The sequence below is a fragment of the Populus nigra genome, chromosome 10, assembly GCF_951802175.1.
Source record: "Populus nigra chromosome 10, ddPopNigr1.1, whole genome shotgun sequence".
Lineage (NCBI taxonomy): Eukaryota > Viridiplantae > Streptophyta > Magnoliopsida > Malpighiales > Salicaceae > Populus > Populus nigra.
This window is the reverse complement of record NC_084861.1, coordinates 10,851,507-10,879,376: the sequence shown is the minus strand read 5'-3', so window position 1 is coordinate 10,879,376 and position 27,870 is coordinate 10,851,507. Positions and strand designations below refer to the sequence as shown.

At 36.9% G+C, this 27,870-nt stretch overlaps 4 protein-coding genes across 4 annotated transcripts; 2 read left to right on the top strand and 2 right to left on the bottom strand.

Moving 5' to 3' along the window:
• Positions 1–1,825: 1,825 nt before the first annotated feature.
• Positions 1,826–8,070, top strand: LOC133705094 (phosphate transporter PHO1 homolog 10-like). The gene is given in 17 exon segments (XM_062130187.1): positions 1,826–2,057; positions 2,317–2,834; positions 2,836–2,932; positions 3,248–3,328; positions 3,416–3,764; positions 3,859–3,907; positions 4,143–4,214; positions 4,513–4,618; positions 4,774–4,915; positions 5,013–5,271; positions 5,456–5,560; positions 5,651–5,695; positions 5,790–5,939; positions 6,840–7,096; positions 7,098–7,116; positions 7,203–7,339; positions 7,679–8,070. Coding segments are annotated over 16 exon segments (2,445 nt in total). The 5' UTR covers positions 1,826–2,057; positions 2,317–2,360; the 3' UTR covers positions 7,782–8,070.
• Positions 8,071–8,496: 426 nt separating this feature from the next.
• LOC133706022 (phosphate transporter PHO1 homolog 3-like) lies at positions 8,497–12,587 on the bottom strand. The gene is made up of 12 exons (XM_062131520.1): positions 11,798–12,587; positions 11,273–11,673; positions 11,092–11,163; positions 10,823–10,952; positions 10,582–10,702; positions 10,211–10,469; positions 10,002–10,106; positions 9,869–9,913; positions 9,635–9,784; positions 9,213–9,491; positions 8,959–9,095; positions 8,497–8,872 (listed from the first exon to the last, which is right to left on the bottom strand). Exons 1-12 carry the CDS (start codon positions 12,384–12,386, stop codon positions 8,773–8,775), a joined length of 2,388 nt encoding a protein of 795 aa, XP_061987504.1. The 5' UTR covers positions 12,387–12,587; the 3' UTR covers positions 8,497–8,772.
• A 2,382-nt stretch (positions 12,588–14,969) lies between these two features.
• On the top strand, positions 14,970–18,863 carry LOC133705351 (fructose-bisphosphate aldolase-lysine N-methyltransferase, chloroplastic). The gene is made up of 6 exons (XM_062130491.1): positions 14,970–15,475; positions 15,591–15,619; positions 16,034–16,245; positions 16,818–16,940; positions 17,323–17,727; positions 18,329–18,863. The coding sequence occupies exons 1-6, from the start codon at positions 15,009–15,011 to the stop codon at positions 18,539–18,541; spliced, it is 1,449 nt and encodes a 482-aa protein (XP_061986475.1). The 5' UTR covers positions 14,970–15,008; the 3' UTR covers positions 18,542–18,863.
• Positions 18,864–19,008: 145 nt separating this feature from the next.
• On the bottom strand, positions 19,009–24,016 carry LOC133705349 (rhamnogalacturonan I rhamnosyltransferase 1-like). The gene is made up of 8 exons (XM_062130490.1): positions 23,329–24,016; positions 22,294–22,361; positions 22,132–22,220; positions 21,887–22,049; positions 20,697–20,986; positions 20,161–20,365; positions 19,619–19,776; positions 19,009–19,510 (listed from the first exon to the last, which is right to left on the bottom strand). Exons 1-8 carry the CDS (start codon positions 23,561–23,563, stop codon positions 19,237–19,239), a joined length of 1,482 nt encoding a protein of 493 aa, XP_061986474.1. The 5' UTR covers positions 23,564–24,016; the 3' UTR covers positions 19,009–19,236.
• Between the last annotated feature and the right edge of the window lie 3,854 nt (positions 24,017–27,870).

Below are 27,870 nucleotides of genomic sequence, written 5' to 3'. Positions count from 1 at the left end.
CACGTGGCGATGGGGGTGACTGTATTAATATAAAAAATAGTATTATTTATGTTATAAATATTTTAATTTTTATTATAATTAAAAGTATTAATAGTAAAAATAGTATAATTTGTGTTATAAATATTTTAATTTTCCTTATAATTCAAACTATTACTCTTAAAAATAGTATAATTGGTGTTACAAATATTATTATTTTATTATAATGAATAGTATTTGCATTAACAATATTATTATTTTTATTAAAATTTACAATATTAATATAAAAAATAATATTATTTGTGTTATAAATATTATTATTCTATTTATAATTAATAGTATAAATACTAAAAATATTATGAGTTGAGGTATAAATATTAGAATTTTTATTATAAGTAATAATATTATAATAACAATGAGAAGCGGAAACCTGACATTTGAGTTGCCCTTGCGTCACGTGATATTGGGGCTGCCATAACCACTCGGGCCTTAGTCATGACCCAAATAGGTTGAGTTTGGGTCGGAGTGCAGACCCAATAGGGTAGGGGGTTGGGTCCATGTTCGGACCTAAGGGGTCTAGGTCCTTCTTAGTTCGGACCCTAAAGGGGTTGGGGTGGGGTTGGAGTGCGAACCCAAGGGGGTTGGGGGCTAGGTCCATGTCCGGACCCAAGAGCGTTTGGGTGTGGGTCCTTTGTTGTCATGAGCCAAGAGGGTTGGGGGATGGGTCCGTGGCCGAACCTAATATGGTTGAGGTTTAGGTCCTTTCATGGCCAGGCCTAGGAGTGTTTGTTTTGGGTTTGGGGTTTGCGTCCGAACCCAAGACAGTTGGGTTTCGATGCCTGACCCAACATAAAGGGGTCTTGCTAGCAGACCCCGCTAGCTTGGTTGGGCAACTAGCTTGTGGGTATGGCCTCGGTGCCAGGCATGACAACTTAAGTGACAAGTGTCCGCAACCTGGGCCGCAACCCCTCCCCCCTGCAACCTTGGAACTTTTGTGGCTAGGAATGGACTGCCCTTGCGCCAATTGCATGTGCCTGGGCTGCAGCACACAATGCCCCCACAAATGGTGCAATCTATAATGTAACGAGTCTTGGTGAATATTGTTCATTTTTAACACTATCACAATCCACAATGCAATGAGTCTTGATGAACAGTGATTTCCCTACATGTTTTAGCTTTATGTAATAATAATAGCACAAACAAGCACATAGAAGGTAAAAATCAAGCCAAAAAAATAAAAATATATTGATAATAGTTAGCACACAGTAGAAATGTGCAGGATTAATCTAGCACATATTAAAATAAATATAATAGTAATTTGAATGCTACAAACCTCAGTGCTAATAAAAACTTATATGATCGTTAATTTCAGAACTTCTGAAAATTAATCGAGGTACGTGTAAGCTGATCTTAACATTCACACAGTTAAAAATTAATATAATATATAGACACACACATTCACACACACAGCAATTCAAGGGAGAGATAATCCTGTACACACCATACAACACATGCAAGGCGGCTGCTGCATCTAAGAAGATGGACTGGAGTTATCCCAATCTCTGACATGTATTTCTCCTCAAAGCAAAACGGTCGAAAAAGCGGTCTCAGTTCTATAAAATGCTCCCGACTGCAGCACCGTTCTCCCTTTTAAGAGACGTTTCACAATCTAAGCGAGCAGCGAAATACACGTGTCAAGCCACTAGCGGAAATCATACTGCACCGAAATAATATACTAATATACTATGGGGTTCTCTTCCATGTGTATGCTTCATCCATTCTCCGCTTTGGTTTTAGCCAATCATGTGAGGTCGCGTCCACTGTATTTCAAAATCACGGGTCTGATCGCTTGAAACAAGACGAGTGCATTGGTATTTGGAGCATCGGATTTTTTTTAGCATAACTAACTTGAGTGTAACAGAGGGCAGCTTTTATAGGGCACCTTATAAGATGGCACCTCTGCATGAAGAGAGAGATCGAGATAGAGATGTACACACTTAAGAAATCTTCAATGGCAGTGTTGATGCTGAGTCTGGAAAATTCCATCCGGCTTCATTCTTGTTTCATCAAAAGATAGAAAGGTAATTATCAACTAATAGTATTCAATCTCTCTCTCTCTCTCTCTCTGCTGTTTTTTTTTTCAGAAACTATTTTGGCTAGCTAGCTTATCATGATTGTTTCTTGAAGTAATCAACGAATGTGTTTCAATTGTTGTCGAATCAGTTTGTAATTCTTCACTAATTTATGTTTAGCCAATCTAAATCTAAGAGATAAATCCAGAGATTTTCTTCTTCTTCTTCTTCTTCCTCCTAAATCAGTTTTGCTTAATTTCGAATACAGATAATTAAGAAAGTGAAGGTGAATTTGGAAGAGATCAGCGAAAGATGAAGTTCGGAAAGCATTTCAAGCAACACAAGGTGCCAGAATGGACTGGTGCTTATATGGATTATAATGGTCTTAAAAGAATATTGGGAGAGATCTTGCAGTACAAGCAAAGCAGGCAGCCCTCGACACCTTTGAGAGCAGCAATGAAGCACAAATTAACTTCGCATAGACACTTCAGTGGACTAAACCTGCAATCTACCAATCTCTCCAGTAAGGGCGATATTGAGGACCAAGTTATAGATGTTAACGCGTCGCCTGAAGAGGGTTCTAGAAAGTTATATTATAAGACTGAGTTCCTGAGGGAGTCTGAAGAAGGAGGCGAAATAGAGGCGAAGTTCTTTAAGAAACTTGATGAAGAACTCAACAACGTTAACACATTTTACAAGGATAAGTCCGAGGAGATGAAGCATGAAGCATTTTTGCTGAATAAGCAAATGGATGCCTTGATTGCCTTGCGGATCAAGGTGGATATATAACCCTCATTTTGACGGCTCTGATGCGAGGAAACGTGATACAACTGGTGTCGCTACCACAAACCCCTTGAAGAGTCCAAGCAGAGATACAACTTCAGGTATGAGAGCACATACACGGTGGTAGTTGAGTTTCAAAGAAGCCTTTGAGAGATCAGAAAAACAAACCAGAATTATTTTAGTTGTTTAAGTTGGTTAAAGAGCAGAATTTGGGAAGTAGCTAATAACTGAAGGATTTTTGGTAGCCTGAGTTTAAAATCTTGACATAGTTTATCTATGGACCAAGATATTGTGATCTTGGATTTGAAATTATATCTAAGTTGTATATGTGACTCAAATCATTATGACACTTCGCAAATTCAACTATAATTCTAATAAGGTATGTAGTTCAGTATTATGTGCAATATTATTTGCAGGAGTGGAGGATATGAATGTTGAACGCGGAGCTGAGATTAGTAACGATTTTCAGCTGGAGAAATCCTCTTATGAACAGAGTGGTGATGCATCTCTGATCCTGTGATCACAGTTACAGTAACTTCCTACCCTTGAGAAGTTTAGATTTCTAATTTTGTGCCAATATGCAGGAAGGGAGCATATGGAATTGACCAGTGAACTGGTTAGAAGAACTGATTGTAACCAAGAAGAGTCTACTCGTGGTCCAGAAGTAATTGAAGTGCAAGCCAAAGATCATGGTAATGCTCACCAAGAGAAGGACAACCTCACTGACTACAACGAAGATCCTTTGAAAATCCTTGAGCGCGTGAAGATTAATAACACTTTTAAATCTCCACTAGCAACCATAAAAGGTGTCTTTAAGGACTCAAAAGAAGAAGAGCTGAGCTTCAAGAAAGAGGAACTGAAGAAAGTTGAAGAGCGACTGAGAGTTGCACTAATCGAATTCTACCAGAAACTTCTTCTTCTAAAGCACTACAGGTGGAAGTTTTTCAATGATTTGCACAAATTCTACTCTTGAATGATGTTTTCGTACTTATTGTGTGTTTATTTGTTTTGCAAATGGTCGAACCAGTTATATGAACCTTGCAGCATTTTCAAAGATCATGAAGAAGTATGAAAAGGTCAAGAATTTTACCTAAAAGGATTTAATCTTCTCTTACATTTCCACATTTCCAAGTACTTATCAACCTACATTGACCACAGGTCAAGAGGAAGCATTTCGTTCTGCATTTTTCTTTTTCTTTGTTCTATTTAAGGGGATTGGAAGGCGGGAGGCGGGAAAACATATTCTCAGCAGTTTTAAACTATATTCTTGCTTAAATTCCTCTGCTTAATGATTTATTCGCAATAGTTCAGATCTCATCAAGGAGAGCTTCTAGATCATACATGAAAACAGTGGACAACTCCTGCCTCAGCAACTCTGATGAGGTACGTTGTTTCATCCATCTTCCAGTTGTAAGATCACAGAAGTTGGACATACTGTATTTAGGATACTTGTTTTCATTTTACACATTGACAATGAACAAAATATTTCCCCTGCACTTGAGCTACATTTCAATTAAATCAGTGTTCTCCCAGTTCAAATTCTGAATATAGTAAAGTCTCTCTCTATAAGAACATCTTTTCTTCTCCAACAATCTGGAAAACTATTTGATACCGGGGGGGGGGGGGGGGGTGGGGGGCGGGCGGGCTGGCAAACTAGTTGATGATCTTTGAGTTATTATAGGTGAATGGTCTCCTTGAAAGGGTGGAGGCTACCTTCATCAAGCATTTTGCAAACTCAAATCGGAGGGAAGGTATGGACTCTTTGCGGCCAAAAGCAAAAGCACAGTGTAACATTCTTTTCAGGCAAGTAACAGTAGTAACTGAAAGATGTCACATCATACCTATGTACCAAGATGACATTGAGTTTGTAATGGATTTGCAAGGTTGGGGTGACATCTTGGACTAGGTGTCATGGTTCTGTGGCCTGAACTGATTTATTCAGATTTCTTGCTGTTATTTTCAGGATTCTTTTCTGGTTGCTCAATTGCACTTCTGATTGCTGTTGTTTTGAGAATACAAGCTCGAAAGCTTATGGATAAGGCTGAAGGTGCCTCATACATGGTCAACATTTTCCCACTTTACAGGCAAGTGACAGCCATAAACCTCCATGAAGATTTACATTTTTAACCGATCAGATGAAAATTTTCAAGAAATATTTAGCCAGGCTATGTTTTTATGCAGCTTATTTGCTTTTATAGTCCTGCATATACTCATTTATTCGGCAAACATATACTTCTGGAGGCAGTATCGGGTCAATTACCCATTTATATTTGGTTTCAAGCAAGGAACTGAGCTGGGACATCGTGACGTTTTCCTTTTGGGCACTGGTCTTGCAGTACTTGCACTATCCAGCTTCCTGGCAAATTTACACTTGGATTTGGGTTCTAAAGCTTCAAATTACAAAACAATCACCGAACTCGTTCCTTTGGGCTTAGTCACCGTAAGATTCTACTAGAAGCTACAGCTTCTTTTATTAAAATGTTCTACACGAGATGTAGTGGACAAACTACTGCTCCTTGGAAATTACTTGATATTTTGCATTACACTATGGTTTCATTGTAAATGGGATAATAGTCTGAAGACTTAAAGTTTGTATAACTCCATACACGTATTTCCTTATAGAGGTTGTTCTTGCCATCATCTTCTGCCCTTTCAACATCATATATCGTTCAAGTCGTTTCTTCTTTGTTCAATGTTTGTTTCGCTGTATTTGTGCGCCGCTTTACAAGGTAAACAAAGTTAAAAGGCTTTAAACATCAATAAATAGATGATATAACTAAGGTGAGATGGAAAAGTTTCTTGACAGAAAACGTTTGCAGGTTAGACTTGCAGATTTTTTCTTGGCCGACCACGTTACCAGCCAGGTTAATGTCTTACAGAAAAATTTCATGCAACGATGAGTAAAGGTTACAATTCTTACATTTTGATGGTAGTGTTTTCCTCTGTTTGACCCCTCAGGTCCAAGCAATAAGAAGTATCGAGTTGTACATTTGCTATTATGGTTTAGGGGAATACTCCAGAAGGCAAAACAAATGTCATAGCCATGGTGCCTATAATGCTTTCTATTTTGTTGTTGCTGTAGTACCATTCTGGCTCCGCCTTCTGCAGGTAACGCTTCTTTTCTCTACTCGTTTCTCATGTCCAAACTTTGGCCGCATCCTATGATATAATTTTCGATAGTATTAATGGTGATAAAGTATCAAATCAAACATTTGAGAGAAGTGTGCGTGGACCGATGAGTCTCTTGGAATACATTTGTTCTGGCACCAGTTTATTTGAGAGGATTATAAGAGTTCACTAATATAATAAATGAAATTTTCACATTAAATATGTCAGTTTTGCAGCTGGGACAACCAGAAAACACTCCTGATTACTATAAATTTAGCATTTCAATGATGTCTCAGCTGCAGCTTTGACCGGGAAAGGTCCTCATTTTTTCATAATCAAAGTGGGCCATTGAACAACAAATATTTTTCATTGTGTGATTGTTCACTCTTAAGAATTTCCATTCTAATAATTTTTGGAACTTGCCTGCTCAAGATAAAATTGTGCCATTGACTACTGTTCTGTTTCAGTTCCGTGTTTCGAATTCCCAACCAGTCACCTGGGCTAACTCTGAAAAGAAAACATGCTGTTCTGAGTTGGCGGGATTGGTGAAACTAGAACATTACTAGCAATAAAGAACTGAGGGCTTTTACTTTTTAGTTGCAATTGCTAACCGTGATATCTTTGATTTAAACACCAGAGGTGCAGCAAATCCAATTAACCATTCACCTTGTGTTTGCATAATCACAGTGCAAACAAAAAGGACTATGAATAGCCTCTGCCCATGCACCAATGCACAAAACGAGGACAAAGACCTTTCTATTGACTAAACTTCTTACTTCAATTCCATTTCAGTCCTTTATTAAAATTCAAAATGACAAGAAAAAACGTTTGAAGTAGCCTTCTTAAATGAATCACTAGCTATTAGAAAATATACTAACATATGATGCATATAATTTGTAGTGTCTCCGTCGATTGTGTGAAGAGAAAGATGCAGTGCACGGATATAATGGTTTGAAATACTTCTTGACGATTATTGCAGTTCTAATTAGAACCGCTTATGAACTAAAGAAGGGAAGGACATGGATGGTATTTGCATTGATCAGCTCAGCTGTTGCAGTAATTGTGAACACATACTGGGATATTGCAGTAGATTGGGGGCTTTTGAGAAGAAAATCAAAGAATGCTTTTTTGAGAGACAAACTTGTGATTTCACATAAGTGTCTACTTTGCAGCTATGGTAAGGTCAAGTACTAAAACATGTGGCATAATTTTGCAGTTTCTGACTTGCTACTGATCCAACATGTTAATGAGGTTTCATCACAGATAATGAATGTAGTTCTGAGGCTTGCTTGGATGCAATTGGTCATAGAATTTAATTTGCAGAGTATTCACAAAATGGCCGCGTTAACTACAATTTCATGCCTAGAGATCATCCGCCGCGGTATTTGGAGCTTCTTCAGGTAACTGTCACTCTTGATATTATGATAGGCATTCGTCGAGTTCTTGTATCATATACGCACTAATCGATATGGCTCTGGATAAAAACTAATTTTAGTAGCCAACTCCATTTACTTGGGATCAAGTATTAAACTCTAAATCATTTGAGTTCTCCTGTGTTCCTCTAAACTGTCCCAACACCTGTCTGTCGTTAAAGCCCTGTGGTAATGGAAGTTGCCTGTAGAATACAATGATACAAGTCTTGACACCTTAGCGGGCTAAAAAATTGTCTTAAGTGAAGTCTTCTCCAGTGATTTTTAATGTGTAATTCGTGCTTTGAGAAATGGGTCAAATTCCATCAGGTTGGAGAATGAGCACTTGAACAACGTTGGCAAGTATCGAGCATTCAAGTCAGTCCCTCTTCCTTTCACTTACTATGATACCGATGCTGACAAGGATGACTAAGCATCAAATACGACTTTATTCTGTTGATCAACAAGAATGACTGATCATGAAGATGAGCAATCATTGTATTCGACATTACTTCCATGAGGAAATGATATTGCTTTGAGGATGATGTGCACTGCCAACACCTTTTGATTTCCATGATGGGGAATGACACCTTTTCTAAAATAAGCGGGATTAAGCTACCCTAACCACATATACTCGCGGCAATTTGAAGAAACAGTTCGCCTGAAAAGTGGTCAGGATGAAAAATTGTTTTTACAAATTGAAAAGCAGTAATTGAGTAGATTTAGTTTGTTCTTTAAGGCTCCTCGAGGATATGAAAAGGCTTCAGAGTTCATCTTCTCTTGTGGTACATTTCAAAGAGCAAGATATGAAAAGGGTTCAAAGTTTATCAATGCCTTGAAGAATCATGACATGAGAATCTACTTCAACGAATCTCTGATTTGTTCTCTTGCTCGCAATGGATTATCTCTCGAGCACTGGCGAAGGCTTTTTCAGATGTTTAGATTGATTAGGAGGGTATGAAAGGGAGATGTAAAAGAGAGGACACGAATTTGAAGATGAGTGAAAAGTTATCGTAGCTAGCTGAAGGTTCGTGGAAAGAAGAGCCTTCATGATTTGAATTTATCAGAGCTTCCGTTTGTGGAATACCGACAAGTACGTACCTTTGCACGCGACTTGCTAAATATACTATCCGTACAGTTCCGACGCGGAAAGAATTGGTCCACTTTCATATAAAATGGAAAAAACGTCATTTTGACAAACATGGATGGCATTGCTTTACAATCTTGGACTTTTTTAAAAGTAAATCAAAGAATACGACCACGTTTGCAGAAAGATAATCTACGCTCCAAACAGGTATCGAATCCAGACCTCTTTTTGTAACATTTTTTCAAGAAATGCATTCTAGATCCCTCTGCCACCGCTAGAGTTCTTGTCTTATTTTGCTTCATCTTGTTTTCTTCCTTGTCAAATGTTGCAGCGTAGTTCAGTCATCGCTGTCATCATCTTCTACGTAGTTGAAAGGTAAAGGCACAGACTTAAACGCGCGATATTTTCCTACGTTGTTCAAATGTTCATTTTCCAACCTGACCGACAATTCAACCAAAAGATTTAGAGATTCTTGTTAATCACGGATCTTGAATTTTTCACATACACGTAAGATTTTTGTTACCTAAAGAAATTCCACATGCCGCGGCGAAAGATCTCAAGGCTGGCCACAAGGGCAGTCATGGTTTCTTTGTGCAAGGAAGTAATCCCGAAGTCCAATACTGTTTGCAGCCAAGCAAATCTGAGCAATACATTCAAGACCTGTAAATCAAGTGAAGGTTACTGTTAGGAGCGATTTAATTTTATGACAAGTTGATATTTATCAAATTTAGGTCTCTTTCTTTCCCTTTCTGCTCTTCTTTCCTTTAGGCTACGTACCATGGCTCCAAAATACACAGATCTGTGAGGGACAAGGAGTTTGTCTCTCAGCCATCGATTCTTAGAATGACGCTGAAGTAGCCCCCAGTCAAAAACAAGATCCCAATACGTGCTAAATATTGTTGCAATGGCTGAGAAAATCCATGCTATTGCTCTCCAACTAACTCCTTTGTTAAGGCTGTAAGCTGTCCTCAAGCAAACAGCTGCTATTGTCAAAAAATACTTCAATCCATTATATCCTTGCATTGGATCTCTCTCTTCAAATAGGCGTCGGAGGCACTGAAACAAGGAGGAAAACTTGTTGATAAGTGATTTCTATTGGTGGTCGCTGCTTCCACGTTTCAATCAAAAGATTGTGTTTGAAAGTTTTAAAAAGCTAGGCATGTTCGACACACAGACAACCAGGCTGGCTGCTTGCAAACCTGAAGAAGGCGAGACCAGTACGGAATCACAGCAACGATGAATGAGAAAGTTTTGAAGACGGTGTTGCCTCTGCAAGTGTTCTGTCTGTGTTTATAGTCTCCCCAACCATAATAGCAAATGTAGAACTCCAGGCTTCTAAGAGATTGAACCTGCATCAATATAATGATGCTTTCTATTACTTCTGAAAAACAGGTTTTTGAACTACCGAAGTACAGCCTAGGCTGATAACTCACCTGGCTAGTTAGTTGGTCTGCCAAGAAGAAATCAGGGAGTGTTACCTGCAGAAGAAAAATTTTACAAGAAAATTAGTTCGAAAAATCTAGCTTCCATATCTACATTTTGTGATTGTCTGCCACCAATTTTCACCTTGTAGAGAGGAGCAGCAATACAGTGAAAGACACATGTGAGGAGGAAGAAGCGAGCTGAGCGATAAAACATGTTGAATGGCAAGAGCAATATGATGAGGAGGAACTGCAGGGAAAGCAAAATATCAGTTTAATCGCGAAAAATGGAAGGTGGAAGGGGAAAACGAGAGAGAATAAAGGGGAAAAAACGAGTATTTGTAAGAATCTTACTATTAGCACATTCAGAGGGAGAAGTTCTGTGAACGCCTTGTAATCTTTCGTTTTAGGGTCCATCTCCATGTCAAGGTTTAAGAGCACACTGCATAGAGCTAGTACCGCAATTCCAAAACTGAAAAGAAGCACTTGTCTGTAGCCCAGTTCGGTTCCTTGTTTGAAACCAAAAATGAAGGAGTAATTCACTCGGTAGCGCCTCCAAAAGTATATATTAGCAGCATACATGAGCAGGTGTAGAACAATCAATCCAAACAAACTGCAAACATAGGTTGTCAAACGAAATTTTGGGATAAGGTTGTTCAGGTTGAACTGAGTGATAGAAGTAGAAAGTAATTGTAGACGCTATGCTGAAACAAAAATAGTGTTACCTGTAAAGAGGAAACATTGTTTCCATGTATAAGATTCTTCCTGTCTCATTCATGATTTTGCGGACATGCACGATTAAAACAAGGGCTATCAGCAGAGCGATTGTGCAGCCAGAAAAAAAACCTGAAAATTTTCTCATGAGTTATCAACTAGTCAATAACATCCCTGAAAAGATCAAGACAGCTTTTTTACACTAAATTGCGTGAAATCATGTTGTAAACCAAATCTTAATTAGTATCTTACCCATATAAAATGTTGTTCTATGTCTCTCTTTTTTTGCTTTTGGTCTTAAGACGCGCATGCCTTTACTGCGATTTGAGTTTGAGAAATGCTTAATGAATGTTGCCTCAACCCTTTCCATAAGCTTGGTAACCTGTGATGGAATGTATATTGCAAGTTAAATAAGGCATTGATCAACAGAATGAATCCTCGATAAGCAAATGTACTTGGATTAAAAGCTTATATATTGAATATTGTATCCTTCAACATTATGAAACGGAACCTAAGCTCACCTCATCAGAGCTTCCAAAGTAGGAGCTATCCACCATTTTCATGTAATATTTAGTTGCATTTCTTGTGGTAATCTGCCAGAATTATGCAAAGCGAATAGGGGAAAAAATTCAAACTCTCCTGTGGATTAAAATATAAGTTATGGGAGACAAAATCTGGATTCTCGAGGGATGATTTATATACCTTATCGTACTTCTTCATAATTTTTGAAAATGCCAACGTATTCAAGAAGTTGTAACTCTTAAGAAGGCGAAGCTTGTGGTAAAATTCAACAAAAGCACCCTTGAGTTGTTCTTCGACTTTCCTAAGATTTTCCCTTGTGAATCTCAGTTCGGTTTGTTGGGGAACTTTAAGGAAGTTTTTTATGGTAGAGCGAGGTGTCGCCAGTGTGTTGTTAATCTTCACGTTGTCTAGGATCTCCAGTGGAGCTGGCCTAAAGGTTCTGATCATGTTCTTTGGCTTCTGTACTTCCTTCTGGCCAGTGTTATCGCTTTCCTTCTCTACTTTATCATGGTTTGACTCATTTGATCGCTCGTGCATGCTTTGCCCTTCATCAATCGCATCCATTACCTGTAGACCTCTTCCTGCACATTAAGCGGAAGGATTTTCAAATAAATTAGCAAATTTAAGAAAGATTATTGAAATTCAAAAAAAAATGCTTTTGAAGGCTCACTGGTAACAGATGTAGTCACAATTAGGGGAACTTACTGCTTGATCTAGCTCCAGATGGGGTGGAAGCTGCCAATGCAGCAGTAGAAGCTGCAACATCTGAAGCAAGGCGAGTCATATCTGCAGTTCTATCAGACCACCCAGTGGGATTCTCCACTTTAATCCTGAAAGCAATCAAAGCATCCATTTGCTTATTCAACATTGCAGCCTCTTTCAATACCTCTTCCACTTTAGACCTGTAAAACTTGTCCACTTTATTGAACTCGTCATCAAGCCTCCTGAAAAACAAAAGCTCATATTCTCCTCCTTCGACAGTAGGCATAAGAAATGAAGTCTGGTAGATTTGAGATCCATCGAGGTTCACAGAATTCACCAAAATAGGTTGTTTTTCAATATCAGGAGAAGAAGGGCTCTTAGAGGTGTAGTCACTAGTCCTTTGTGTCAGGCCACTGAAAGCTCTATATAGCGAGAGCTTTCTTTTTAGGCCTACTGGATTAGCTGCGGGTGGCCTGGTTCTTAGCTGGAAACTCTGTACCTCTTTCAAAAGGGTCTTGAGAAAATCATAGTCCATGTATGCTTCTTGCCATTCAGGCACCATTTGGACGCGGAACTCTTTCCCAAACTTCATCTTTCAGGTTTTGTATGTCTAGTAAGTAGCAGCAACAACAGTTTATATGAAACGGTGTTTGGTTAGTAGTAGCTGGTAATTAATATTGCTGCTTGATCTTGCGAGAGTAGCTATGAGGTGGTACCTAGCCAACCGTTTGTAATAAGAATCTATATTATGGATGTTTGAAGGGATGCTGTTGATTAGATCAAGCAACTAGAAAATGACATTGAAAGCAGCTTTGATGGGTGTGAGGTTTCATCAGATGTATATATATAACTCCTTAGAGGTATCTAGCTTCGGGTAATCCTGTAATTAGTTGTTGAATTTTCTCCTTTCCTTGTCAACAGCAACTTCCAAATGGAAGAAAAAGTAAGGGGTGGGTGGTGGGCTACAGGTACGGAAACACTTTCCCCCCTGAGACAGAAATAGGCCAGTCGTGTATTCTTTTTGCAAAAGCCCCGAAAATAATAAAATATTATATCTTTCAACGCCCATGCGTGGCGTTCTATTAAATTATCATCCTTCGCAATCTCTGTCTGCTTGTATTCAAATTTAGAGTGGCTGGTTTCTTTATGGTTCAAAACAGAACTTTAGTTGACACTTTTTTGACGTGGAAGCAGTCACATCGACTAGCAGTTTCCTTCTCTCCTGTGCATAAAAACTTTGTCTCGTAGGTAAAAGTTGTATAACAACAGGGAGAACGTGCAAAAAAGATGTTTTCGCGCTTCAATGTGCAAGGATTTGTAAACGTTGAGGTGCTGGCGACAGAGGAAGGGTTGGTACCGTAAATTTAATATTGCCTTTGAATGGACTTGTATGGACAAAAGGCTAAGTAGCAACCCCTTCCCTTGAAGACTGTGCTTCCCTTCCCTGCTCCTTTTCCAGTCAAGTATGGCTGTGCCCCCGGATAGTAGGGTGGGGTGTCAGTAATTGTCTTGTTTCTTCTTCTCTCTTTCTTTTTTTTAAAAAAAGAATAAAATTGTCAGGTGTATCCTTATATCAGAACGCATGGTGCACATGGATGGAATAAAAAAAGGGAACCCCCAAATCCTATAGATCTTCCATCTACCCTCTCTATGAGCATACATTGAACATAAAATGGAGTCTCTCTCTCTCTCTCTAGGTCGGCTGATACAGGCCCGGAGGCCGTTTGTTTTCGGCTTCTCAGCCCACTTATTGTGATTTGTGACGATGTGATGGGTAATTTCCTACTTTGCTTTTAGATAGACAGTCACACGTTTTCAAGGTTTTCGGTAAAAACGTTTTGGAGTATAGTATTTGTACCGCACTCGCAATCAATCAAAGTGTTGTTTTTTTTCTTTAGTTTTTTTTCTTAAAACTACTAACCATTCAAAAAGAAGAACAGAGAAAATTCCCACCTCTAAATTTGTTCTTCTAAATTAAAAAAAGAAAAAAAAAAAAGAGAAATCTGCAAAACAACCGAACTTGTAAGAAATTTACTTATCCCTAAGCTTTTTTTTTATTTTATTTTAAAGATCTTTTAAAACCCATACAAAAATCCCTGATTTTTCTAATACCTGCCAATCTACCTTGCAATTATTACATCCTAGTAGTATGGTTGCCCGGCCGCCTGGCACTGAGAATTTGTAAACCTCATTACAAAGATTTTATTTTATTTTTCTCTAATCTTGGAAACGGAGTCGGAGACCTCAAATTTCTTTCAGAAAAACTCATCCAAGAAAAAAAAAACAGCATAAAATAAAATCAATTAATAAAAAACGTGTACTTACGAAAAAGGCATGCAATAATCAAATCAATCAACTTACTAAGGTATAGTTTTTTTTTTCTTGGTTTGCTGTGCCATCCATTATTTAAGGTGTTCATGATACGGAATACCGTCCCATAAATTATTCTAATATTTGTTCAATTTCTTCATCTTGTTTTCATTTCTTGGGTGCAGGGAACTTGTCGTTTTCGTCTTGTCTTTTCTTTTCTTTATAGGTATTCAAATTTCGAGAGGATACCTTAGAATAGTATTTTTTTTTTTTAATTAAAATCTGTTGAATGAAAAAGGAAAAAAAAAACATGTTGGAATATAGAATAAATCAAAAGGAAAAAATCAAGGAAAATCGTCTTCACAGTCATATGCATGTATGAACTTGCTGTCCATTATTATACAACAAATGACTCTAAATTGCTTGTGTTGTGTGCATGCACAACATTGATCCCGCCACCAATGACAACACCAGCCCCTGCATGCAAAGCAAGTGGACATAGAGCACGTGCAAAGTGTCCTTCCAGATAAAATTTGGCACGTGTCCAATAGCCTTGCTGTTCACGAAGCAACTTTACTTTGATGTATTGGGTAATTACGTATATGCCCTTTAGGTTTCTAATCAAACCCTATACTTTATCAGATAATAAAACATAAGGTATAAAGAGGATTAAAACATATGCGGAAGTGTAATTTCACTAATATTAGTTTACCAAAGAAAGAAAACGACATTTGTTCCCGGTGACTAATAAACGACATCTCATTTCTTAAGCAATTAATACGTCTCCCATGCAGTTAAACGACACACCGTTTCAAACCCTCGACTATGATCAACCACTAGCTAGCTATAAACTCGGTTTTTCTCGTTATCCCATTAACTGAAGGAAGTACTCTCGACTGTCCTAATGGCCACACACTTACCTCTCTCACTCTCTCCTTCAAAACCCTTCAAAAACTCCACTTTCTTCACCAAGAACCCATCTCTTCATTTCAAGAAACCACTCTCTATAACCTCTTTTCAGTCACCACCACCAGCAGCTGCTGCAGCGGCAGTGCAAACATTCTGGCAGTGGCTGAGTGATCAAGATGTGGTGTCAGCCAAGACTCCTGCAAGGCCTGGTTTGGTGCCTCAAGGCCTGGGGCTGGTAGCACAGAGAGATATTTCAAGAAATGAAGTTGTTTTGGAGATACCAAAGAAGCTGTGGATAAACCCGGATGTAGTAGCTGCTTCTGAGATAGGGAATGTGTGCGGTGGAGTGAAGCCTTGGGTATCCGTCGCACTTTTCTTGATAAGAGAGAAGTTAAAGGAGGATTCGACTTGGAGGCCTTATTTGGATGTCCTTCCCGAAAGTACTAATTCCACTATATTTTGGTGGGTTGGGTTTGGCTTTCATTGTTTCGGAGTTTTCTTATTGAACTAACTAAATGGTTTTTTGAATTGAGATTTTGGGGTTGATAAAATGTGGTTTTAATGGATTCCAGTGCAGGTCGGAAGAGGAGCTTGCTGAACTTCAAGGTTAGTGTGGTCTTTACGTTAGTTTATAATCGTATATTGTCTTAACTACTGTCGAATTAGTGCTATATGAGTCTTTAGAGCTTGCTAATTATAGTTTGGGAATAAAAAATGAGACTATTTATTGATACTTTGGTTAGCTTCATCTTGATCATGTGTATATAAATGATAAGAGTTGCGTGTTCCATATCAAGAACTTGGAATTTAGAACGCTTAATATGTACTGTAAATTCAACTGTTTAGTTCCGTGTAAAATTAGATGAAATTCGAGGTACAATCAACACTCCTATCTGCATTTTGTTATCTATGCATAGATACTCTTATGATTTTTTTTCTAATGCTAGATTTGTCATTTTTTATCCGCTGTTGTTTTGTCTTCGTCACCAATCGTTGTGATTTTCTTGATTTCAAGTACAGGAACCCAGCTCTTGAGCACAACATTGGGTGTGAAAAGCTATCTGCAGCGTGAATTTCTGAAAGTAGAAGAAGAAATCCTTGTCCCTCATAAGCAGCTCTTTCCCTCCCCTGTAACGTTGGATGACTTCTCTTGGGCATTTGGGATTCTCAGATCAAGGTCGTTTTCACGTCTTCGTGGTCAAAACCTTGTTTTGATCCCCTTGGCAGACTTGGTAAGCTCCTTCTTTTTCTTCATGTCAGTTTTCAGTAGCTAGTTAAAGCGTACAATGTACATAATACTTGTGGTGTGCTAGTTGCTGGTTTTGCTTGAAATAACCAAGAGATCTTCTGGAAATGGCCTCGATTTTTTATCAGTGCCCGTATTTTACTAGAAAAGAACTCGGTTAGGTTGGAGCCTGTTTTATACTTCAGCAAATAGAAACTTGACCTTTTCACTGAGCAATTCAGAATGTGTGATTTAGCCATGCAGTTAGTTTACTTCACGGAATCTTTGCTTGCACACAGCATTCTGATTTTAGCTCAGCATAACTAAGCAATGTTGATACACGAATCCCAATCATCACAAGGAAATAGTGAAGAAAATATACAGCTCAGAACTTTGCAGCTCTTGTTGCCCTAAAAAGTTTTCGAGAATGTTAAGCTTCAACCTTCTATACACAGGCTTTATTCACCAATAAAAAGAAAAAAGAAAAGGCAAATCCAATTTCAACATGTCCTGGCTAATTTATTATGATTTCCCTCCTCCTTAAAGTGTAATTTTCTGCAAACCTGGCTCTTGGATCAGGTCAACCACAGCCCAGACATTACCATAGAAGATGGTGTTTATGAGATTAAAGGAGCAGGTCTTTTCTCCAGAGATCTCATATTTTCTTTGCGGTCCCCCATTTCACTCAAGGCTGGTGAGCAGGTGAAGTACTCCAACAAATACTTCTACTGAAGCTTTCAAAAGTATGTTTTAGAAAGGTTTTAGAGACATCGATCACTTTGCGTGTATCCTTAGCTTGCAATGAATCTGAATGTGTATTTTCCGATGGCATCCTTGCAAAACTTTAAAGCATTTATCTATATCTACATCTATTTGGGAAGGGGGTTAAACAGAATTGGAGGGTTTTAAAACATTGGAAATAATTAAAAATGCATGAGGAATTAGTTAAGGGAGTCTCCACATAAACACCAAGAACCCACAACTCCTCGAGAGTTTAGTAGAAAAAAGACCTGATCGTATCGTTGATTTGTGATCCTGTCAATATTGTTATCGATTATGACTAAGTTGGAGGGATGTTCTGCAGGTACTTATCCAATATAATTTAAACATGAGCAATGCTGAGTTGGCTGTGGACTATGGATTCATAGAAGCAAAGTCAGACCGCAATATGTATACCTTGACACTTCAGATATCTGAGTCAGACCCATTTTTCGGTGACAAGCTGGATATTGCCGAGACAAATGGTCTGGGTGAGATAGCAGATTTTGACATTGTTCTAGGCAATCCTCTTCCACCAGCATTGCTTCCATATCTGAGGCTGGTAGCACTTGGGGGTACCGATTCTTTCCTCTTGGAATCTATTTTCAGAAACACTATATGGGGCCATCTTGAATTGCCAGTAAGCCGTGCCAATGAGGAGCTCATATGCAGAGTGGTCAGAGATGCTTGCAAATCTGCTCTTTCTGGATATCATACCACCATTGAAGAGGTGATTTTTCATCCAAGCAGATAAGATATTTGTTATTATGTGGTCCATGTTATGTGCTTGGCTTCAATATAGGAAGCAGTGTTTGTATATCTTACATGAACATTTAACAAGGTCACCAAGCTAAGCTTGAATAAATCATTATACAAATATCTGCATAACTATAGGCAACAGAGCTTGTGATGGCTCACGACACAAGTTTGCTGACACCTGTTTATGTTTATTTCAACATGCTTCCTATGAGAGAATCTTTTTGAGATTCTATCAGTCTTAAGTAGTAATGCAACTGAGCATCATGGAACAACTTAAGCTATACTCATATATTTTTTTCCTTGGTTACAAGTTATGTTCATCTTGAGACGATGCTTCTAGGATTTTGAGCTCAAATAAAGCTAGTCTAATGCACAATTTGATCAAGAAAGAATTAGATTAATTTCCTTTTTCAGATGATTCAGAGCATTCTACTTCTCTTGGCACACAGGGCCTTTCCTTTTCCCCTGTTCCATTGCAGTTATACTTTCCAAATTCTAAAATAGATAGCTTCTTCTGATGTTTAATTAATAGCGAAAAATGTGAAGTAAATAAATACAAGTGTGAAATGTAGGATGAGAAGCTAAAAGGAGGAGAACTCAACCCAAGGCTTGAGATTGCAATTGGAATAAGGGCAGGGGAAAAGAAGGTGCTGCAGCAAATTGAGGAGATTTTCAAGCAGAGACAATCAGAATTAGATGAGTTGGAATATTACCAGGAGAGGAGGCTCAAGGATCTTGGTCTAGTTGGGGAGCAAGGTGATATCATATTTTGGGAGTCCAAGTAATTGAGGCCATTACTTTCTGGACGCCCTTCATGAAGTTCTCAAGAAAGAACACCCTTGGCAGTCGGCACGCACATTAGTTGTATTCATATCCAAGCAATGCACTAAGATAGTTTCTGCTGCCCTAAATTCTCTTGCTTCATGTATTATTCCAGTCGGCACGCCCTGTATTTTTTTAGAAACAGTTGATATAACAAGAGTTCAAGGAAACGTAAAGGCATTTGTATGCCAAGTAGGTTCTGAAATTTGCATGCAAAGTTGAGGTCGGCGTTTTTGTATATTTCACTTTGCATTAGGAAAGAAATGGATCCGTTTCTTTCATTTACACTACTCTTGCTTCTCCGTTTTCCTGGGCCTATCCTGGAAATTGTTTCTGTTAGTTCACAGACATTGTTCTGAAGCCTTGTATCAGAGAAATGGCTACAGGTATAACTTTTAACTGTGGGATTATATGACATTCCTGAACAAACTTTTTAGCAGGAGAAGAAATGAATAAATATATCAACAGAAAAACTTGAAGAGCTTAGCCTTTGGTAGCCTAAATGGGCACTCAAAGGATTCTGGTCTGTCGTTCCTTACAAATCTCTAAGGTGTGTAGACGTTGGTCAATTAGGTATTGATGGAAGTCACACGGTATGTGCACCACACTATGAAAAATTAAGTAGAACACCATCTCGGTGTGCTTGGATTTGTTGCAATCACGGAACTGAACTTGAATTACCAAGTCCTAATAAATCATCACAGCTTGTTCCCTCACAGAGGCACTCTTGAGGGTTTGCGTAAAAATAATCTTCCTCTTTTGGTTTATCTGCAATAACCCTACGTCGAGTTGGCTGTCCCATCCTCTTCTCATGTGCTGATCGAACAGCAAACGCAAACTCATTCCATGTAAGTGTCCCATTCTGATGCAAATCCAGTAACTCCACAAGTCTTTTTCGGTCTAGCAGGATAGTCTTCTTAAACCCAAGATACCTGCACAAAAAACTAATCAGGAACTCTCCAAGATGCTTCAAATGATGACTTTTTTCCATGGTAAATTGATATCAGATAAACACTGCATGAGAGAAACGGTGTTTGTACCTGCGGTGACCTTCCACAACTTTTGCCATGTTTCCGTCATAGGTGGGGATGAAAGTGTCACTGGCTATTGAGACCATGAAATCGAGTGCAGCCATTTGTGATGAATGGTTCTGGAATTGCTGCAGTTCCCCTGAATCTAATAGCATTTCCTTTCTCACCTGAAATAACCTTTGGCATTGAGATCCAGAAGAAACATGCAATCAAAATGATAACTAACTAGTTTCAATAATATGGAATTAGTTATTGTGGACATGCATATTCCAAAGTCAGCTTAAACCATTTGATAGGGCCCTAAAAGAGGTCCTCTCTAGTTCATCGCTCTAATAAAAATCCAAAAGACCCAACTGCTCTGCTACTTTAGATTCAAACCCATCAGTTTGCATGCTGGGCCCATTGGCAAATGGACCACAAGCAACAATCAATGATATGGGATTCAACATGTACTGACCAATATTCTTCGAGACATTTCCGATTGTTGCAAAGCATTAGCCAGATCTGCTAGTGTTTGAATAACACGACAGAGAGAATGGTTAATAACTCACAATCCTTGGATAAGCAGCTCTTAGTACCACAAGTCTCCGCTCACTGCCATATATCTCACCAGCTGCAATATATATCTGTGTGTCCTTGTCAAAACCCAATGCTTGCAAAATCAACGCTGTCTCCTCAGGAGTCAATGGGCACAAACCTTGTGATCTCCTCTCTTCAGAAACTATCTCTTTCTCTCTCCACCAAGGGTATGCATACCTAAACGAAATGTGAAAATGCAATAAAAAAATTATTATACATCTCTACAAAAGAGATGAAAATAATGGATTACCTCAAAGTTGGCATCCTTTCTTACGGTGATTATAAAATAGTTAGTTTGTCAAATATTTAGCAATGACTACAATTTACTGATTCTCTTTCTCAACTTACGTATCTACTAGCAGCTACTGAATGAGGGCAGACCTCAAGCAGAATAAGAATGATGAAGATTGAAGACCGTTAGTTTATTTTAGAACAAGACTTTTAGTTGGATCATTAACTATATACCGAAAATGAAAAAAAGAAATGGCAATTTTCAAATACAACAAACCTTAACTGCTTGAGCTCCTCGGCTTCTTCCTTGGTGCAGCCATGAGTACAACCTGAGAAAGCCAACATGTCCATCTCATATCTCATATGCAAAGCCACAAAAGGCCCCCTTTCATGTAGAACACGAACCAATTTGTACCCCAAAGATTCAATCTCTGGAGTGAATTTCAGTGCCTGAAAAGTAACATGGCACCTGACTTTCTGAAGATCAATTGAAACCCCGTTGTTTGCCAAACGTGCATCTGTTTTATTGAAGTGCAACACCTTTTGCTTACTGAAAAGTGGCAAGATCTGCATTACCAGTTCAAAGTCATTAAACAAGAAGTATTACTAAGAGAAAGTAGAAACAGCATCATAACTCATACATTCAGCTAAAGGCTAATTTATCTTCCTATCCCACAGCTTAAAAGTACTTTGAAAGCCTTGAACCTCAAGATAAATAAATGAAACAATGCTTTTAAAAGTTTATATATCAGAACCAAATCCCTAATCCATTATTACACAAGAGTTTCGGCGGTGGCATTGTTGTGCCTATTATTCTTCAGTACAAGAATCAACCGAGTCTTCTAATTACCATATTCAGTCTACTCAAATCTCTTCATTTTGTTCTTTCATCCTCTGCAATTGATTTTCTAAGAGCTCATTTACCCAGTTGGTTTGATTAGTAATTCCACACCATCTGCTGTAACTTTACAAGCATATAACACACAAAAAAAATTACAATATGAAGATGGCCATTTCAATTCATCATCCACTTATACATCATAATTCAGGACATGCAAATCCTGTATCTGGGGAATCTCTGTATACAACTGGGAGATGAGGAGATGATCTCTGGCAAACTATAGTCTTTGACTAATTGTGAACTCCTCAGAAAGTTACTAAGTTGCATAAAGTTGATCTTCATGACAGTTCTAGCAAATCCCCAAAAGATCATACCAAAACTTAGGAGAGAATCAGAACATTCATTCTAAAGATAGTTGACCCTTACATAGAATCAACTTTAAGTGATGCTCTCACAGGTCAACTGCTGATCTGACTAGCCAAATTGGAGCAAAATTTCAATATCTAACGACCCAGCTTTAAGATAAAGAGATTGCATGATTATCTACTAATTTTTAAACAAACTGTTAAATAATGCCTGATATAAACATATTTTCCACTAATAGAAGCTAGTAAGAATATTTAAACCTGTTGCAGGTAGTATTCTTCGCTGGACCAGCTAACTGGGGGCATCTCAAATACTTTGTATCGATATTTACTACTAAATCTCTTTGGAAGCCTTCTGACAATTCGAATTTCATCTCTTAGTGACTCAATGAAATGTTTCACATCAAATATGTCCTCAAAAGTACTGCAGAAAGAATCTGCGTAGTTAATATTAAATAACTGTGAAAGAAGAAAATATCAAAGCATGCCAATAACAGAAAAAATACCTATTGTCAGCCCAGAAAGATGTTTTATCAAGTTCTGGAACAACCAAAGTGAGATTCAAAAGCCTGGCGACAGCCACCATGTCACAGATCTGAAATTCCAGACTAGCCAGGTTAGTGACCTGAAGAACAATTACGGCAAGTAGTAAAAGAAGAAGTACAAACCGCGGATCGCATTTGATTCAAGCCACCATTGCAGGACACTTTAAGATAACCATTGCTTGTATAGTTTCCTGCAAAAAGTTGCAGCTCTTAATGTCTTATTTACAGAGATAGACAGAAAGACCCTAATGGCGTCCATAAAAGAAGTCTTGGACTTTTGAGAGATTCTATACGTTAAAGCTTTAACTGCACATGAAAAATGTCCCACCACAATTTAAAACAGAACTTTTTTAGTATTTTTCCAGAAATGTTTTTCTTCAAAAAGAAATCATCATAGCAAATGCAGATGCATGTAAAACTCAAACAGAAGGTGTTTGAGATGTATATGATGAACCACCAACTCAAGAACTTTGGTTCAGAAGCTAGAATCAGTCACAGGAGAAAGCTAAGAGTTATGAAAGGACTACCAAGATGTAACTTCTGGATGAAACCACTCACGAGAGCTCCCAGAGAAGCAAGAATCGTGACTCAACCATTAGCACTTGAACTTTAGAAAAAAAATTCAAGACAGGTTGAAGGCCAAAAAAGAAACTTTTATTGATTAACAATTCCAAAACTCTTACATCATCGACATAACTTAAGATTATGTGTACCACCATAAACCAGCAATCCACACGTAGAATGAATGCTACAGGGATTGGGATTAATTCAAAATATAACCAAACTAGATGTTTTAAAAATCCGTACTTTAACCTTTCAGACAACAGAAATTAACCTCCAAACCCCACGAAAATGCAGTGTTTTTTTTCCCTTTTTACTGAATAATTGACTTGGCTGACTAAAAGAATCAACAACTTAACCAAAACCAAATTGCAGATAAACAAATCACCAAACCTTACAACTTATGATATATACACTAGTCCCGCTCTTAGTAATCTCAACTGTCCTCGTCTTCTTATAAACCAAGATCACAAATTGCCATGTCCCGATTAGAATTCAGAATTCCAACGTTCCTTTTTTTTTCAATAATTTAAATATTAAAAATAAATCCCTACAAAAATAAAGACAAAAAAATAATAATTTTCTTTTCAGACTTACTAAGGGGAAGGAGGGGAAGAGGAGGATGTTTAACGGAGGGGGCGATGATATTGATAAAATTGTGGTGCCATAACTCTCCAACCGTGAGAAGCTGAACCAAACAGGTCCATAAAAGAATACTGGAACAAACCCTGATAAACCAAACTTGTAATCGCTTAGTTCTAGCAATGACTGGAGCCACCGGCGCTGCTATTTTCTCGCTCCTTACTCCACTCTCAGATCTAACAACCTCCATTTCTCTCTTGCTCTCCTCATCGCCGCCTCTTCATTTACAATAAAACAACAACACTAAGATTTTAATTGGATTTTCAGATCAACAAAAGAGGATCCACATTGTTATTTAATCCAGACGAAAATAAGGGATAGGACGATCACGAGTTGATTAAATCTTTGAACAAGGGAGGGAAAATAGTGTTAAGAAAAGGAAAGCACGAGGAAAAATGTACTCATAAGGAGCGGACCAGTTAAAATTAATTATATCTCAGAAACCAAACTCTGAAAAGAGGTTTTTTTTTTTTTTCCGGGAAAGGAATTGACTGAATATATAAAGAAACTTTCTTGCCAGAGAATTTGGAATGTGATCAAGTTCTTAGAAGATATGCATGTTCGAGAAATCCGACGGCTATAAATTAAGTAATTTTTTTTTTCTAGAATAATGACTGAAAATACAGGGATTATTAGATAATTTTGTGTTAATCAGTTAAAACTCTCTCTATCTGTTACTGGATATTCGTACGAGTCTTTTAGCCACACCGTGCTAATTGGCTGGCTGTTTTGCTTTCGCGGTGCTAGTTGAGTGAAAGTTTAGAGCAGAAAAGGTAATTAAAATTAAAATTAATTTTTTTTAACTGGAACGGACCCGGTTCAATGCATTTAGCTTTGGACCGGACCCAGTCCGGCTGGAATAGTGGAGAGTGACTCCACTATTCACGTGAATAGTGGAGTCACTCTCTACTGTCTGCAGGATGCGGGGAAGCAGCTCTCAGCTGCTTTCCGCAAACTTGTGGTTCAAACCCATTTTATGGGTGTTTGTTTACGCGGTAGCTTTAGCTTTTAAAGCAAACCACGTAAACTAAGCATTTGGTAATATGAAAAAAGCAACTTATTGTTTGGTGGGACCTATAAATTTTTTCCTCAAACTGGTTTCGCACAAAGTAGCTGGGAGTTGCTTCTCGTGTAATTCACCTGGGCACTGTTCACAACAGTGCCCATGCCAGGTGAATTATAATTCACCTAGCAACGTAAGAAGCATTCACCTGGCACTGTTAACGTGAACAGTGTTCATTAGACCGTGTCCGACCCAGTAAAATATTTTAATTTTTGTAAAATTGTGTTTTATTTGAAAAACTAGTATTTAATATTATTTAATAACACTACATAAATTAAAAGAACATCGCATGATGACATAGCATTTGTGGAATTTAATCGCAATTTCAATTTTGTTTTTGATGATATTTTACCTGATTTTGTTGCATGCTCAAAAAACCATGAAGTTAATGGAATAATAAAAAATATTTGATATAAAATATTATTTATTTAATGATGTAATAATGGTAGTTAAATCTACAATATTTAAATTAAAAACCATCAATATTAACATACATCTTTTTTAGTTATTTTATAACCTCAATTTGAAAAGCATGTTTACCAAACACATTAAACTATTTTTTATTTAACCACAGTTTTAACCAAAAGCATGGAGATCTTTTTACATGATTTATTTATATCATTATTAGATAAAGCCGCAAAAAAGAAATCTATCTTGATTGTATAGTAAAATGATCCAAAAATCTTTAGAAACAATAAGATTAAACCCGACATCAATGAGTATTTTTGTGTTTTTCATAGTGGTTTTTGGGCTATTACTTTTGAAGTTGAGGGACACTTTGATATTTGTATAAATATATATAAAAAATATACAATGAAACTATAAAAATATCCTTAAATAAAAAATTTAAAGCCTAAGGTCAAATGGTGTTTTTGGCTTTTCATGGTGTTTGTTTTTTGTAGTTACAAAGTCAACTCATGGGCTGTCAAAAAAAATGTGAGCATGCATGTACGGCACCCAAGGTCACGTGGGAGGCCCTTGTGCCCTTCGAGTGGCTTGTGCAGCGCCTCTCAACGTCCAAAAATACCATTTTGTTTGTTATTGGAAGCGTTATCGTGTTCTCTTTCTATTGTTGCTGCATGTGTATCCATCGATGGTCTAGTTTGGTGTCGGTGGGCCTTACTTTTTCTTATTTAATTGAAAATTATAACTTGACCCTTTTGGTTATTGATATTTCAATTTCAGTCATTGTTCTTTTGATTTTTTATTTTTTATTCAAACCTTCTTGTAAAAGTTTTATTTTTTTTTCAATTTTATCATTCAATTTCAGTTTACCAAATATTATATTCTCCAATGTGGTTCTTATTTTTTGAATTTCTAATTTTTATTCCTGTCATTTTTTGTAAAAGTTTTAGTGGTTTTCAATTTCATTCTTCAATTCAAATTGACAGTATTATGTTTTATAATTTGGTCTTTGTTGTTTTGATTTCTATTTTTTTGGCCCTTTTATGAAAAATATTCTCTTTTTCAATATCACCCTTTAACTACAGTATTGTTTTTATTTTTTATGTAAATTTTGATCCTCATTCTTTTTAATTTCATTTTGTTTTTACTAAATTTATTTTTTTTGAATTTCTGCCTTCAATTAAATATAAGATTTATGTTGTATTTTAATTTTGATCCTCGATATTTTAATTTCTATTGTTTTGAGTCCTTTTATATAATTAATTTTTTTTAATTTTATCCTTCAACATTGATTGATTAGGAATTAAACTTAATAGTTTTTCCAGATTAGGTGCTTTGAATGTAATGACTTGAGACATGATTACTTTTTTTTTAAAAAAAAAAAGTTTTATAATCCTCTTTATTTTTTTATAGAGTTATTTAAGTTTCATGATTTTAGCTGCTAATTTGGTGGGATATCTCGGGTTGGCTTAGTCATAGTTACCAGGGTTACAGGTTTTTTGTGACCGGTGTTTTTCTATCTTTTTTTTAACCTCATTTTGGTACCTGAATATCATTAAAAAAAATAATTTAGCCTTGCAGTGAAGAACGGGCATCAAGGCTAGTGTGGTCCTATATGGCGTGGTGAAAAAGCCTAACAAAGTCACGACTTAGAGCTTTACATTTACCAATAATAGGGAAAAAAAATGCACTCAAGGCAAAAATATTGTAGCATAACAATGTAATTATTTTTTGCCCTTCTCAACAAAAATATTTGGCCTTTATAACAGGGGTATTTCAATAATTGTTTTATGATGCATTAGTCATTACAAGATTGACTGCATGTGAGTGTATATTCTCTATTTTCAAGCACTATAAAAATATTAAAATGCTCTTAAAACCAAAATGTTTTAAAGATTGCATCTAAGAACTTTTTTTATCTCTTTACCTCTCCAAGCACATTTAATGTGTATCTTATTTATCTTTTGAAGACAGGAAAGAAAAGGCCGAGGCGTCAAGGGGCTTTTTAGTCTTTTCATCATGTTTCTTATGCTATTACTATGTTGGTTGAGGACAATCAAGTCTTCCAATAAACATAAAATATTATTTAAATAAAAAAATTGTTGAAAAGTGTCAAGCATCCATGACTTTCTGGTTGTGGGTTGAGTTGTTGCCAATGAGGTTTTTTTTCCTCATTCCCTTGAAAATCACGTAAAATCACGTTGGTCATTCAATTTTAGAGTTTTACTCTTAGTTATTGATAGTTCAACCCCAATCTTTATTCTTTTGAATTTTTGTTTTTTATTTTTGGTTTTTTTAAGTTTTATTTTTATTTTCAATTCCATCATTCAATCTCAATTTGTGATATTTGTTTTTCATTTTAGTCCCTATTTGTTTTTCATTTTATTTTTTTTCTTGACTTTTTTGTACAACTTTTATCCGTTTTCACATTCATTATTTAATTCAAATTTATGATATATTATTTTTTTAATTTGAACTTTATTCTTTAAATATATTTTTTTACTCTTGTTATAGTGATTTTTCTTTTCAATTTCACAATTCAATCAAAAATTTATAGTTGTCCTCTAATTTATTTTATATTTTATTCTGATCTTCATTCCTTTAATTCTTATATCTGGTTTTGAATCTTTTTGTGTAATTGGATTTTTCTTCCCGATTTTATCATTTAACATTTGATTAGCTGGGGATTGAGTTTCGTGATTTTTCCATGTAAGGTACTTTTGGTCTAATGACCCAGATCATGGATCTTAATGCATGTTGACATTTTTTGTTTTGTTTTACTTGTTTTTTTTTTTTCTCGTTTTATCGTTCAATGTCGTGTTTTTTTCTTAAAAAAAACTAAACTCTATAGTTTTTTTTTATTTATTTTCTATCAGGTTATCCTAACATCGTGATATGGACCGTGAGTTTTTCATGTTGACTCGCCTCTTATTATCCATGTTACATACTTGTCATGATAGCTTAAATTGACCTAAATCAAATTTTTTTATCTATTTTTGTTTTTTTATATTTAATTGTCTACAATTTGA

Coding starts and splice junctions, on each gene's coding strand:
- LOC133706022 (XM_062131520.1), bottom strand. CDS start 12,386: ATGAAGTTTGGGAAAGAGTTCCGCGTCCAAATGGTGCCTGAATGGCAA. Junction 10,703..10,822: donor TAGAACAACATTTTATATGG/GTAAGATACTAA, acceptor GAAAATTTTCAG/GTTTTTTTTCTGGCTGCACA. Junction 9,492..9,634: donor ACTGGTCTCGCCTTCTTCAG/GTTTGCAAGCAG, acceptor TCCTTGTTTCAG/TGCCTCCGACGCCTATTTGA.
- LOC133705351 (XM_062130491.1), top strand. CDS start 15,009: ATGGCCACACACTTACCTCTCTCACTCTCTCCTTCAAAACCCTTCAAA. Junction 15,476..15,590: donor ACTAATTCCACTATATTTTG/GTGGGTTGGGTT, acceptor ATTCCAGTGCAG/GTCGGAAGAGGAGCTTGCTG. Junction 15,620..16,033: donor GGAGCTTGCTGAACTTCAAG/GTTAGTGTGGTC, acceptor TTTCAAGTACAG/GAACCCAGCTCTTGAGCACA.
- LOC133705349 (XM_062130490.1), bottom strand. CDS start 23,563: ATGGAGGTTGTTAGATCTGAGAGTGGAGTAAGGAGCGAGAAAATAGCA. Junction 22,362..23,328: donor TCTTCCCCTCCTTCCCCTTA/GTAAGTCTGAAA, acceptor AACTTTTTGCAG/GAAACTATACAAGCAATGGT. Junction 19,511..19,618: donor GTTGTGGAAGGTCACCGCAG/GTACAAACACCG, acceptor TTTTTTGTGCAG/GTATCTTGGGTTTAAGAAGA.